At 36.4% G+C, this 14,069-nt stretch overlaps 2 protein-coding genes across 3 annotated transcripts; both read right to left on the bottom strand.

Annotated features, from left to right (window-relative positions):
• Positions 1-2,913: 2,913 nt before the first annotated feature.
• LOC139845055 (uncharacterized) lies at positions 2,914-3,579 on the bottom strand. Its single transcript, XM_071835280.1, has one exon. It carries the CDS (start codon positions 3,527-3,529, stop codon positions 3,059-3,061), a length of 471 nt encoding a protein of 156 aa, XP_071691381.1. The 5' UTR covers positions 3,530-3,579; the 3' UTR covers positions 2,914-3,058.
• A 2,994-nt stretch (positions 3,580-6,573) lies between these two features.
• On the bottom strand, positions 6,574-13,802 carry LOC139840323 (uncharacterized). Of its 2 annotated transcripts, none has more exons than XM_071830589.1 (7): positions 13,409-13,802; positions 11,830-12,137; positions 8,419-9,078; positions 8,143-8,271; positions 7,686-7,889; positions 6,887-7,087; positions 6,574-6,700 (listed from the first exon to the last, which is right to left on the bottom strand). In XM_071830589.1, the coding sequence occupies exons 1-7, from the start codon at positions 13,674-13,676 to the stop codon at positions 6,587-6,589; spliced, it is 1,884 nt and encodes a 627-aa protein (XP_071686690.1). In that variant the 5' UTR covers positions 13,677-13,802; the 3' UTR covers positions 6,574-6,586. The 2 variants fall into 2 exon arrangements, with proteins under 2 accessions (XP_071686690.1, XP_071686691.1); XM_071830590.1 differs by having other exon boundaries at positions 11,830-12,150; positions 13,409-13,450.
• Positions 13,803-14,069: the final 267 nt, after the last annotated feature.

Here is a 14,069-nt window from a genome sequence, read left to right as displayed (position 1 = left end):
ACCCGAGCCGCCAAGCATGCGAACCTATAAAAATATCAACAACGAGAGGGTAAGCTAACGCTTAGTGAGTGAGAATATACTACATACATATATATCCAATTAAACCCAAACACAAGTGTTAAACACTTGTCGTTCTCAAAATCGCCCATAAACCCTAATTTTGGCTCTAGTCAAAATTAGTCAACTCCAAGAACCCTAAATGTCCCCAAAACCTCAATAATCACTAATACTAGTGATTTTACACCATTTACAAGTCTTACAAGCATAGAGTTGCACACCAAACCAAAACCCGCCTTTAACACCTATAAACCCGAATCTTTGTGTTAATTTCCAATTAACAACTAAATGGGTTTCACCTATGAATCATACAATTAAAAGTCCCAAATTTGAATGGTGAACACGAAAATAAAATTCGGAGTTAGAGCTTACCAATAGTATCACCGTGTAGCTAAGAACGAGGAGAACAAACTTGTCAACTACGCCAAAGATCAAAGCCCACTTCTTCCTTTTCAAAATCCCACTTGAACCACTTGAGGATTTTAAGTTTTGAGAGGAAAATAGAAAAGAAAAGGAAAAAGAAAATAAGAAATGAAATGAGTGGATGAGGTTAAAGCCTCAAATCTGGCTCAAACGTGAAAAGACCAAAATGCCCTTGAACTTCATTTAAAATTACAAGAATCTGGTGCCAGTTCGTGCAGTATGCCGCGTCGCGGCCTTAAATGTCGCGCCGCGACATTTGACTAAGTCTGGGATCATTTTAAACTTAACTTTTGATCTTTGTTTCAGTAGAATGCCGCGCCGCGGCCTCGTTTGTCGCGCTGCGACCCAAAGCTCGACCTGGGCCCTTCTCCTGCGTACAAGACTTAAACACCTGAACACGTCTCAAATCCTTCAAAATCTAGTCGTACCCACACAATACACCTATATATCATGTACGGAGAAAAACGGGGTGTTACAGTAGTTGATTTTGTTGACTTCGGAAAATAAGCCTCGAGTTAGGTGTTCTTGGGTTCCCGGTGAATGATTTGAATTTGCGGCTTCTGAGGAGTGAAGTTGCGGGGTTGGATACGGGATCGGGGTTATATTTATGTTTTAGGCTTAGGTTTGGTGGATTGTTGGTAGGGTTGATGGGATATTCTTGTGAGATATAGTGTTGATTGTGATATGTAATGTCCTGATGGAGTTTATAATGATATTGAGTGATGGTTATTTAATGGAGAGTATGTCCTATCATTTTTATTTATTTTTCATTTTTCATTTACTAATTTTATTTTTAGTTTTATTTTTTTAATTAATTAAATCAAAACATTTATTAAATAAAAACAGATTATTCTAGTTTTATGTTATTTAGATTTATTTATAGATTTTAGAGATTATTTGTATTATTATCCTTATATTGTTTTGTAAAGTCAAATAAAATATAAGGACTTAAAGTGTAAAAAATCCACCTAAAAAACAAAAATCCCATCTTCATCTCTCCAACACACAATCACACGCACTACGTGGTGTGATTTAATAAAACAAAAAAAAGAAAAAAAAAACAAACAGATGCAACAATTGCAACCTCAATAAATAACAATATATGATGTTAAATATCACACTTAGATTGGTTGAAATGGTGTTCACGCTCGCATAATCACTCCTGTGATGCTCCTATCACGCCGTCGATCTTTCTTTCCAGCCCATCACCACATTGTGGCGTGATTGTGACATGACGGTGATGATTTCATGGCCTTTATTGTATTTTCACATCTAGGAAACATGAAATCTTTTCTATTAATACTCTTGATTCTCACATTCTTGGGAATTCGACGTCGGGACTGACGGGGCTCGAACCCGCAGCTTCCACCTTGACAGGGTGGTGCTCTGACCGATTGAACTACACTCTAGGAAAATGAGGTGCAACCTCCATTTTCTTTTTCTCTTTCATTCGAACTATTGACTTCCGCAGTGTTGGGAACCCCAATTTCTTTCTTCAGAGATGTTTCGTTTCCCGAGTGGTAGCTCACGCTCAAAAGTTCGAGTACTAGTCGTTGTGATGCTATTAAGTCAAATTTATAGATATGATGTGTGCATTTGATAGGTAATATAAATAGCTTTTAGCTTACCTTAAGAACTAAGCCTTCCCTCACAATTACACCAATTCCTACACCTAGAAACACACAGTTGCTCTCAACTTGTAATCAACATCTAAATCCTTGTAATTACCTTATCCATTCATCATCTTCATATTTTCACATATACAGACCTATACATAAATATATGCATACGATATATACAACTCTGATCATTTACATATAACCTAAAAACATCTAAATCCTTGTAATTACCTTATCCATTCATCATCTTCATATTTTCACATATACAGACCTATACATAAATATATACATACACTGATCATTTACATATAACCTAAAACACGAGTTCAAACCTATTTCTAATCCAAACATGCAGAGTCCATTTCCCGACTTCGTGCAATTTGCGTCAAAATTAACCAATCTAAGTGAGAACAAAATTAGTTAAAAATAAAATACAACGCCTCACAACGAGCGTATGGGCATTTCCATCAGACACCCCACGCCCCCACAAAGCCTAGTAACAAATGGTACGTGCAAACACAAATCAAACCACAAAACGAAACGTGCATTTAAAAAAGACAAACCCTAACAAAGGCCTGATGATATTGACGTGCTCACTGATCTTGAAGTCATAAGTTCAAGTTCTGATGTTATATATGTTGGTGCAAAGAATCATGTTGAATGTAAGCGTTTGCTTAACCAAAAAAAAAAAAGACAAATCCTTATTTTATTAAAACCGTACACGACAATGGTGGCTAGAACATACATACATCACACCAAGTCTCACATACATACACTCACCCACCCACAACCAAAAAAAAAAAAAAAGAACGGGATCGGAATCATAAAAACCCTCCCTGCATGTCAACCAGATTAATTAACGCGCTAAAAACACAATAGCGAACCTGATCAACTAATAAAAACAAAGAAAACATTAATTAAAGGACACCATTGATCGATCACACCATGATATGCATGTCCTAATAATTGGTCCTCCTAGTAGTTGTTGTGGTAGTACCGGTGGGCCCGCCGGTACCGGTGCCGGTATTCTCATCACTTCCACCCATTCCCAACGTATTCTTAACCGCCTCCGTGGCACCCGCCGCCATGTTCTTCACCGTGTCGCCGGCGCTCTGCATCATCCCGCCGGTCTTCTCTTTCCCGGCTTGCGCAGTTTCTTTAGTTGACTGCGCCATATTTCCGGCCTTCTCTTTTGTCGCCTGACCCATTTGTGACGCCTTATCCTTCGCCGCTCCCGCCTTATCCGACATGTAACTTCCCGTCTGGTCTTTCGACTCCTTGGTTCGGTCCCATGCAGACCCTGCCATGTCGGACGTCTTGTCTTTTGTTTGTTGCGTCTTGTCACTAATGTTTCCAATAACTTGTCCGGTTTTTTCTTCAGCTCGTCCTTTAACTTCACCGGCCTTAAACTGCTTATCTTGAGACGCCATTTTTTGTTTCAAAGATTAGAAATAAATAAATAAATAAATAAATACCAAAGTGTTTTGTGTTCTGCTTTTGAGTACGTGCTTTTTTAATGAAAGTGTGTGATATTTGATGTGTTGGAGAGGTGCATGGAGTGGTGTGATTATATAGAGATGTATGTGGGTGTGCATAACTGCCACGTGTAATGACGGTGTGACACGTGGTATGGTTACGTGCCTGTTTTGAGATATTTGTTTAATGCTAGGCTTTTGTTGGTGCGGTGTATCCTATTTTGACCTTTGAAAAGGAATCTTGTTTTTATATATACTCCGTATTTTATGTTTATCTCGATATTTGTTCTTTTTTTACAATATATATTATATTTATATAATATATAATATAATAATATAATATTATATATACTCCACCAAATTACGTGCTGTGTATTCACTATTGTTTCGTACTACGAGTATAAAATTACGTGTTGTACAGAACTCGTTAAAGATATGTGAATTTTAATGGGTGTAACTGATATATCATATCAATGAAAATTAACAGTCGAATACGAGTCGAAAAGGATATAATATTTCACCGACGGAAAGGTTACGTGACAGATGCTTGTCCTGTTATTAAATGTATGCAACTTCTTAATAATATTGTAAAAACGCAAGCCCAAAGTTGTATTATCGATCAATACATCCGATTTATAACATCATACTGCAAAATTATAGGAATTCACATTAATCATTAACTATTTGTCTAGCAATGTAGGAAAGGCATAATAAATCAACATGGGATAAACCTGAAAAATGGTTGATAGATAATCCGTAGTATTTGATATTTGCTTTAATCATACATTTTTACATTCGCAACATTGTTCATGGTTTTTGTTATTTTCGGTTCATTACTGAAGAGTTACGTTATGTTCTCGAGTTTTTTCTAAGTGGAAAATAAATAGGTGAAAATCAAAAGGGATACTCCCTAATAAAGATGGAAAGTAATGTAATTTAAAATAACTTAGATATATTTTTGAGTTGAAAAGAAAATGGAAAGGAAAATAATCGAAACATACAGTTTTACCGTCATAGCCACCTTTTAAATTATAGGAATTGATTCGGGGGTTATATAATGATCAAAAATGAGGAGAAGAGGAGCTGACGAGACAACAGATGTAAGAGGCCTCAATTTAGAACCTTGAGAGGGAATTCGGTAGGATGTCTCAAATACCCAAACCAACCCTAACCATACCTCGACCCCCACCCAAAACGTGAATGTTAGTGCTTCTCATAGTGCACCTAAGATAAAGAGCCTCAGTTCTCTAACTATTAGAATGTGAATGTCATTTCTAGCTTTAAGGGTGATGAGATACACTTCCGCACACCCTAGTTTGGTCTTGTTTATATTCTTGGGTGTGAGGAAGATGAGGAGGATGGTGATGAGTTGGTGTTCTCTTATATTTCCGACATGGGTGACTATGTTTCTTTTCGTACTGATGACGTGAAGTAGGTGAAGACTACCGAGTCTCCCGTGTTGTATATTCTGAATTAGAGCTTTCTAACTTACCATCATTGCCGTTTGTTATGATCTTTTCATTAACAATAAGTAACCCGCAAAGCTAGTTTTTTTTTTTTTTTTTCCGAATACCGATGTACTATGGACCCAGTGTAGTTGACACGAATATTTACTATTAACTAATCATCACTGCCATTAGTTTAAATAAATGATAAAGTGATAAACTAATAAGTATGGCAAATCGAAAGAAAATGCAATGTACTATTTTCTATTTATCAACATGGCCCATCTTCCTCTGGCCTCCTCGTTTTTTACATATATTTTTATCTTTTGACTGTGAAACCAATTAGGCTATAAATTTTAATTACTAGTAGTGAATTTAGTACTATATAACACATCAAATGGAAAATCGAGTGGTCATTTCTAACACCATTATAGTTATGTGACATTCGTAAATCTTTTTCCAAATACTATTGTTGGATAAATGTTTTAGTCGTGATAAGGGCAGGTCCAAAATAGAAGCAAGAGTAACGTGCCAGAAACCGAAAAACAGAGCATTGCAGCTAGTTCTATTGAACCCATTGGTTATACACTTGTAAACATATACGGTTATATACTCACATTAACCACTAGGTCAATGGTTATTGCTCGTGATTGCTAAATTAAGCAAAAAAAAATATCACAACTGTTGAACATCAAGACATGTACATAAATACATGAAAGTCATGAAATACCTATCTGATGTAATATTAGAGTGGCAAGCAACAAAGTGATTAGTAGATTTTGAGAGAAAAACACAGAAAAGGTAACATATTTTACATATAAATACACATACATTCTTTAATCATTACTATGTTTCTTCTCCCCTCACTGTTTCAGGTTGGTGCTCCATAAGGAACATCAAAGGCTCAAGCACATCATAACATTACCTTAAGAAATCACAACATAATCTTACGTGTCTACCAACGAAGCTTCGCTTCAACGGTATCCCCAACACCTTGTGTGTTGGGGCGAGGGTTGGATCATGGATTTGAGCCTCGCTCGACCCATCTTATTAATCAATTTGCCTGAAATATGGAGCTCCAGATTGACCTCAGAGGGGTTTTTTCCCCGATATCCATTCGGGATGGTTTAAGGATCAGGTTCCTGCAATGCGATTCAGGTTTCCTCCCGAAAGTGTGTGCGTGCGTAGCAAATGAGAGTATTCGATGTCGACGATTGCCTTTCAAAAAAAAAAAAAAAAAAATCTTACGTGTCTGTTTAATAGCTTTTGTTGCAAGTATTTTATTCTTATATTCAAAGCATATAATATTTCAAAGGTTTCAACACCCCCATAACGGTCTGCAAGTTAAACCACCTCTTAACATAAATCATCATATATTTATCAAATAATCCAACATTATGCGATTGACTCCCAAAAACAATTCACTAAAAAAGAAACAAGTTATTGAATCATACCCCGTTCATATATTTTACAGCAGGACTATGCTATAAGATTAATCTGTATACTGTTCTATCACCTCTGGAACTTGCGAACCAAGGCGTGCGACCAAAATAGCTTACAATAAATACTATTTATCTGATTTACTTAGCAGTTTACTGATGAAGGGTAAAATTGCTGCAAGCAACACCTTGGGGCACTCCTCATGAGGCAGATGGCCACAATTAGATATTGCAACTAGTGTCTGCATAAATATACACTTTCAGGTTAACAATTAGCGTATAATATCAAAATTAGGTTTCATTAAAATATGCTTATTCTCTTGACAATATGAATGAGTAAAGACCATAATTAAAATGATAGAACATATGGGAACCATACAATAATAAAAATTTGCTTGAAGTGAAAACGAAACACGAAAGGAACTTACAGAATTCACAAATTTAGATGCCATAGTTTGAACGGAAGTTATAGGAACAAGGGCGTCTTCTGCACCTGCAATAACCATAACAGGGGTGTCTTCCACTGATTTCACCAATAAGGACGCATTTTGTTCCGAGAGGACGGTATCAGATGATAACTTGCCAATCTCGTACAATGCTTCGTCCCAACCTTCTACACACAGTGGGGCCTGCATCAGTCAAGCAGTATTAGAGCTACATTGCACACTCAGTGAAATTCAACATGTTTGACCCATTTGAGTTGCTTCCTTTTGAGCTAACCTCTATTTTTTTCTGTACTACGAAGGAAATGGGTTTGGTAAAAACAACTAGCAATTTGTACCCATTAAAACGGGCCAAGTCCGTTAGACCAAAAACATTTGCTGCCCAAATATTAACTTTGTGAAAAAATAGCGTGCCGATATTATTTCCTATCAAAACATAATAGTTTAATTCTTTTAATAAAATGAAGGGTAAGTTGGTATGGATTATTATTTATAATATAAAAATACAATTTGGTCCGACATTCAACCTATTTCAGCAGTTCGTGTTCTAATCAACTTATTTTCCTTTGACCCGTTATAGATAAGTCATAACCCAAATCAACTCATTCGCATTTTTTTTTGTAAGCCAATGAACTTGAGCCTCCACTAGAGATCCCTAAACCTCCAACCACCTGGCTACGCCCTTAGGGTTAACTCATTCATAAATAAATGTATCGAAATTGGCATTCGTAGTAAAAAGAAACATAGTTGAACATATTAACACAATCATATGTCTGAGTAATACCTTATACAGGCTTAATACATCTGTTGTAAGCTTAGTAGCATCATACCACGCCCTTCGGTTAACAACTTGACAAATTTCTGTCCGAAGTAGCGAATGAACTAAGTTCTTCTTCCCTAAAGAAGTACGCATGAGTATTCTAGCCAACCCGGGAACCACTTCTCTTGACAAACTTACTGTCAGCAATACTACTCCCTTAATTTTAACCTGAAAAAAAAAATATCAGTTTACTACATAAACGGGTAAACAGAAAGGTTTTTCTAATTCAGGCTACCCGGGAGTACACGGCCAAACCGTTTCGACCGTTTTCCCTAGCCACACCAAGATATTTATTTGCCTCTAGCCGTGAGCCTGTGTTTTCAAGTCTCGTTGAGAAAAAAAATTGTATAGATACATGTTGATTGTGTGTGAATATTATGCTTTAAGAATTATTAATAGCCACAAAATATTACTAACTTACACCAACGGAGTTTGCTGTTGATCGAACTCTTTCAGCAGCCTTTAATGCGAGCAGGCCTCCATCATCATGACCAATAAGCACCACAGAAGAAAGTCCCATCTCTTTACAGAACGATATCAGCATATCAACCTAGAAAGTATTACTATTAAAATATTCAGATACATGTGCTATTACTTACTCCGTATTAGTTAAGAAAGCACTCACCTTTTAAAAAAAAAAAACAAGAAATAGAAGAGATGCGTACACACGGATAGGAAAAAAAAAAAAAAACATTACCTGTGTATCTAACATGTAAGGATTAGGCAGTTTATTTGCCTCCCAATCCTCTGGCTTTGGTCTAGATGTCAATCCCCAACCGGGACGATCAAAAGAAGCAACAACACAATTAACTTGTCGAGATAACACTGCCATTATATGCCTCCATGAGAACACTCCACCACCAAAACCGTGCACTAAAACAACCCCAACTTGCCCATTTACATCCGGTACTTTTTGGCCTACTTTGTTGGCGAAATGGTCGATATCTTTTTCTTCTACACTAAAAGCCGGTATTTCTTTAGACGAACTGGTTCCATCCAATAGCGGGGCATAAAGAGATGAATCTTGAATTTGTATACTAAAACTCCTACGAAGATAATGTTGGGTTTTTGGAGAAGAATTTGATGGTGGATTTTCAAGTAGAGTTGTAGAGGAAAGTGTACGCGAAGGTGGATTTGGTATGTGAAGTTTGTAGTGAATGGTGAGTCCATTCCATACCATGAATAAACTATCGGCATCAGCTAGTAATCTAACCGGAAGTTCGCGGTGATTGGGATCTCCACACAAAGGTTTCCTTCTTTTTTGATTATCATTTTTCTGTACCCTGTTGTCAGCAGGAATTGAAGATCTCGGGAGCTTAGCGTAGCCGATTGAAGATAAAAGTTGGCTCAAAAACACCTGTAGAGTAGCATAAAATGAATAACAAACACTTCATTATTATTATTTTTTCAAAAAAAAAAAGTTAACACTCACATCCACACTCAATTGTTGGGATCGAACCCGCACACATCACTTTCGAGATCGACCTCATCACAATAAGAATCACACAACCATGTATAAGTCAATAATTAAACGACAAAATATAAAAGTTATACGCGCACAACATTTTACGTGGAAAACCTCTCAAGGGAGAGTAAAAACCACGGGACCAGCGGCCACTTAAATTTCACTATATACGAATAATATTACAAGAATGAACGCTCGTTACAACACTCTTGAATACTATCACGTATCTCTCAACACCTCTCACAAACGGTAGATTACAATAACGGAATTCGCTCCCATAGTTATTGAATCACCGAGACCATCTCACGGGACGGAGTAAGACGACTCTCATAGACTTTCTATTTTTCTCTCTAACTCCTCCACTTTTCTCCTCTAACAATAACTCCTATTTATACACACACTTCCCTCCCAAAAGTTCCCTCCATATAATTCCCTCCAAGAAAACTCCCTCCAAAACATCCCACCAAAACCTTCCCACCAAAACATTCCCACCAAAAATACTCCCTCCAAAAAATACTTACATTATTTAGATAATTAAATCAAAAATATAACACATCCTCCCTTGATTCAAATTCTCTAAATCTTGATCTCGAACATGGATTGTTGATCTTCATCTTGTTGCCGCCGACTTTATCTCAACCGGAACACGCCGCCAAACAATCTCATTGTTAGGAAGACTTTCGACACAAGGAACTCTCCATGATCAACTCTCCACCGAGCCTCTTCATCTTTTAACCTCTCTTCAACAACTCCTTCATTTCGTATGATTTCAGCAACAACTTCAGACACATGTATCTCCCAAACTACTCTTCTGATCACCACAAAAATCGGTCACAGCATAAATCAAAGTGTTCTGAACCCGCTATCCAAAAATCACGATGATCCAACGGCTAACGAATCTGCAGCACCCGTTTCCTTCCAACTGCGCTGAAATGACGAATTTTTTCTGCAGCACACTTCAGATAATAATATCTCTCGAACGACGGCTCTAATCAAAGATCCCAACGGTCAGATCGTGTATCTACGTCTTATGAACCTACAGTCCAAATTTCACACCGATCCAACGGTTAACGAACCCGTACCATCAATTCTCTTTTCGCTGCGCAGAATATGACGAACCGTACGCTTTTTTCTTCACAAATTGACTTCCTCCCGGTTATGCGATTCTTCTCCATGAACCCCGCTCTGATACCAGTTTGTTGGGATCGAACCCGCACACATATCACTTTCGAGATCGACCCCATCACAATAAGAATCACACAACCATGTATAAGTCAATAATTAAACGACAAAATATAAAAGTTATACGCGCACAACATTTTACGTGGAAAACCTCTCAAGGGAGAGTAAAAACCACGGGACCAGCGGCCACATAAATTTCACTATATACGAATAATATTACAAGAATGAACGCTCGTTACAACACTCTTGAATACTATCACGTATCTCTCAACACCTCTCACAAACGGTAGATTACAATAACGGAATTCGCTCCCATCGTTATTGAATCACCGAGACCACCTCACGGGACGGAGTAAGACGACTCTCATAGACTCTCTATTTTTCTCTCTAACTCCTCCACTTTTCTCCTCTAACAATAACTCCTATTTATACACACACTTCCCTCCCAAAAGTTCCCTCCATATAATTCCCTCCAAGAAAACTCCCTCCAAAACATCCCACCAAAACCTTCCCACCAAAACATTCCCACCAAAAATACTCCCTCCAAAAAATACTTACATTATTTAGATAATTAAATCAAAAATATAACATCAATAACCCATATTTAAAAAGCAAAAGAAAAGTTTTCATCTTTATATAATACAGTCATGTAACAGCATGCCTCATTTGGATAGAAAGTGAAGAGAAGTTTCTGCGAGAAGTACTAAAAAGTACAACATGTGTGAGTAAAATAAATTATATCTAATGAAATATTCACCAATGAATATATACACAAAAATCATTGCTTCCCTCAAAATAAACTTCCTAATAGATCCTTTACTATTGAAGTAAAAACTACAATTGTAAGTGTGTATGTGGGTAGGCAGGTGGGTATAGTCTTTCCTTATCAGAGTTTGAGGCATTGAAACAAAAGATGTATTCTTTAATATAATACATGAAATCAAGATACAAATCAAGAGATTTCCTAAATAATCTTATATTTTATAGAATTAACTGAATACTCAATACTTACAGCTTGCGTATCAGTTAGCATAGAAGCATATATGTGTTCGCGAATGATTAGAAGTAGCCAAAGAAGCGGATTGGGTGCGTTTGGTAAATGGTAGCCGTTCAAAATGGGTAACTTAAAGTGCAGGACTCAATACAATTGTTTTCCAAAAATATATAATCATTGAAAGGTTAAGCATATGCAATAATATTACAGATATTATACTATTTCAGTAATTAGTTTTCTGAAAGGAAAAAGATGATCTTGAAGATTTAATGCATTAACAAACACTTTGGTCCACATTCAACCCATTTAACCTTTCAAACCCATCGACCCAATTCCTTACGAGCCAACTTTTTATCAATCAGAGATAAAAACTAACCTAAGTTGGCCCAGTTATAAGTAAATAAATAGATAAATAGAAATTGCTACCTCTAGAAACAGGTTATTCCTATATTAATAAGAAAACATACCGAATCAGGATCACTTCGGTTAAACATAAGCTTCCTCCGTGCTCTGCAACTCATTCGATAAGCAATAACAGTATGCCCAAGAGCAAAAACAACAGATGACAGAAACAGTACATTCATCCCCCATGACTTCTTTAGAAGAACCCTCTCGTTTGAAAGAGAAGATGAATCTTCAGCCTCGAACTGGGAATTTACTGTGAAAACACAAGCTTTTATTGATAAAACAAGAATCGAGAAAATGGAGCACAATGTCACTGTTCCAAGATATTGTCCATGTGAGAGCACCGGGCCATCATACATCATATAAACACCTGCAATCACACACTAAATCAATGATATATAAATATATATACCACAGAAAACTTGAACACATTCTAATATTATACAACGGGTTGATGATTCGGGTTACGGAGAAAAGTGTACAAAATGGTGATGCTAACACATGCATCAATGTGTAAACAATGTTGCACATTTGACAGTACCAGAATCCTCGCAACACTTTTCTCGATAAGAACCATTTTTACTTAATTGTTCCCTGAAGGTTAATTGCATAAAACGAACTATCATTTACATTGTTTACAAGATGATGTGATGTTTGTTTGCGTAGCATTTTTAAAGAATATTGCACAAGATTCGCTGTCTTGTTACTATTCTTAGATATTATCATATTTATCGTTGAATCTATCATACAACAACAACAAAACCCAATACCACATGAGTGGTGTATGGGGAGGTGAGATGTAGACAATCCTTCCCCTATCTGAGAATAAAAACAAGTCATTCTCCACCCAGAGTGAAACACACTCAAAAGTAGAGAAAGTCATCCTTCTCGTTGAATCTATCATAATATATATAAATATATATAAATCTTATACTTGCAACATATTCCTTACTATAGATTAGTGTATAATTGATGGCTTGTTGTTGGCATAACTAATAATCATATTAACAGTAATTGTAGTCTAGACAAGTCATAAGGTTCTTTTTATCAAATTTAAATAGCTTATTATTCTCCATATCAACTCTCTAGTTTTAATAAATCATGTTACTATGTTACGGTTTAGGAGAAAAGGGTTGCAATGGAGAAAAGCGTACGGATGATTTTGGTACAGGCATGTGTCAAAATGCCAGCTTCTACACCCGAAGCACCAATTATTTTGGTGCGGCAAAGTGTAAAAGTGAGACATCACGAGTCAATACCAGAATCCTCCCTACACTTTTCTCCATTAGATCCCTTTTTTGTTGATCCTTTTGATTACAAAATCGTGATACTCCATATAAGTTAAGCACGATGTTTCCAACACCAACACTAACATTACTAAATCCATATATGATCAACATTTTACCTTCTAAAGGCCAAATTAAAAAGGAAGGGATGCAACTTAGATTTTGAACCGACTTGCGTTTACATGCTACAATATCTAAAAGTTACCAAACAATGAAACATTTTTCGTTCGATTTAAGCTGTGTAATCTGCCCTTAAATAAACCTTATAAATCCAAAATCACATAAACTAACGCATAATAAGACAATGCAGCTGCATTATATACACAAAGTACATGAAAAAATAATCAATACGTACAAGTAATTACGAGAGACCGTATCATCGAAGCCACGGGTACGTCTGTCAAGGAGCTTCTAAAATCATATCTATTCAAATGCTCATTAAAACTATAACATCTAATACAAGTAAAACTTGAGATTAAAACACAAGGAACCAATATATCACCAATTGAAACTAGAATCGGAAGCCATAATAATAATAATGACGCCAGCATTACAATTAAAAAATGTAATGTACGTATGAATCTTCGTATTTTTTCATATAACCCTAATTTTCCGGCAGCCATTTTTGTTAATTTGCGGCATAAAAGAAAATTTTAGGTAAGGCCAAGTGAGATATGAAATTGAAAAAACGAGAATGTGGAAACCCTAACTGATGATAAAATAAAGGCCGGCGTATCAGCCATGAAATGATCGCCGGCGAATAAGAACAAAGGGTTAGGGTTTGGTATTGTAAAAAAAATGTTGAAATTTGGAAGAAAACGAATTTGCGTTTGAAAAAAGAGAGAAGAGGGATGTCCTGTATATTTCGACGGAGGAGCTCATTTTATATTTTTTCAATATTTAATATTTAGAACAAAACTAGTTACCGAACCCTCGCTTCGCGCCGGGGTTCGTTTTTCAATGTATTTTATTGCGTTTGGTAAAATTATTTTGTGGCTAACGATGATGTCGTTGAA

Source organism: Rutidosis leptorrhynchoides, chromosome 4 (genome assembly GCF_046630445.1).
Source record: "Rutidosis leptorrhynchoides isolate AG116_Rl617_1_P2 chromosome 4, CSIRO_AGI_Rlap_v1, whole genome shotgun sequence".
NCBI lineage: Eukaryota > Viridiplantae > Streptophyta > Magnoliopsida > Asterales > Asteraceae > Rutidosis > Rutidosis leptorrhynchoides.
Note: the sequence above shows the minus strand (reverse complement) of the source record. Positions and strands in the feature narration are given on the sequence as shown.

Excerpts from the sequence above, each read along its gene's own strand:
- LOC139845055 (XM_071835280.1), bottom strand. The coding sequence starts at position 3,529 with ATGGCGTCTCAAGATAAGCAGTTTAAGGCCGGTGAAGTTAAAGGACGA.
- LOC139840323 (XM_071830589.1), bottom strand. The coding sequence starts at position 13,676 with ATGGCTGCCGGAAAATTAGGGTTATATGAAAAAATACGAAGATTCATA. Across the intron at positions 8,272-8,418 it reads CTTACATGTTAGATACACAG|GTTGATATGCTGATATCGTT; the intron begins GTAATGTTTTTT and ends AATACTTTCTAG. Across the intron at positions 7,890-8,142 it reads CAACAGCAAACTCCGTTGGT|GTTAAAATTAAGGGAGTAGT; the intron begins GTAAGTTAGTAA and ends TTTTTTTTTCAG.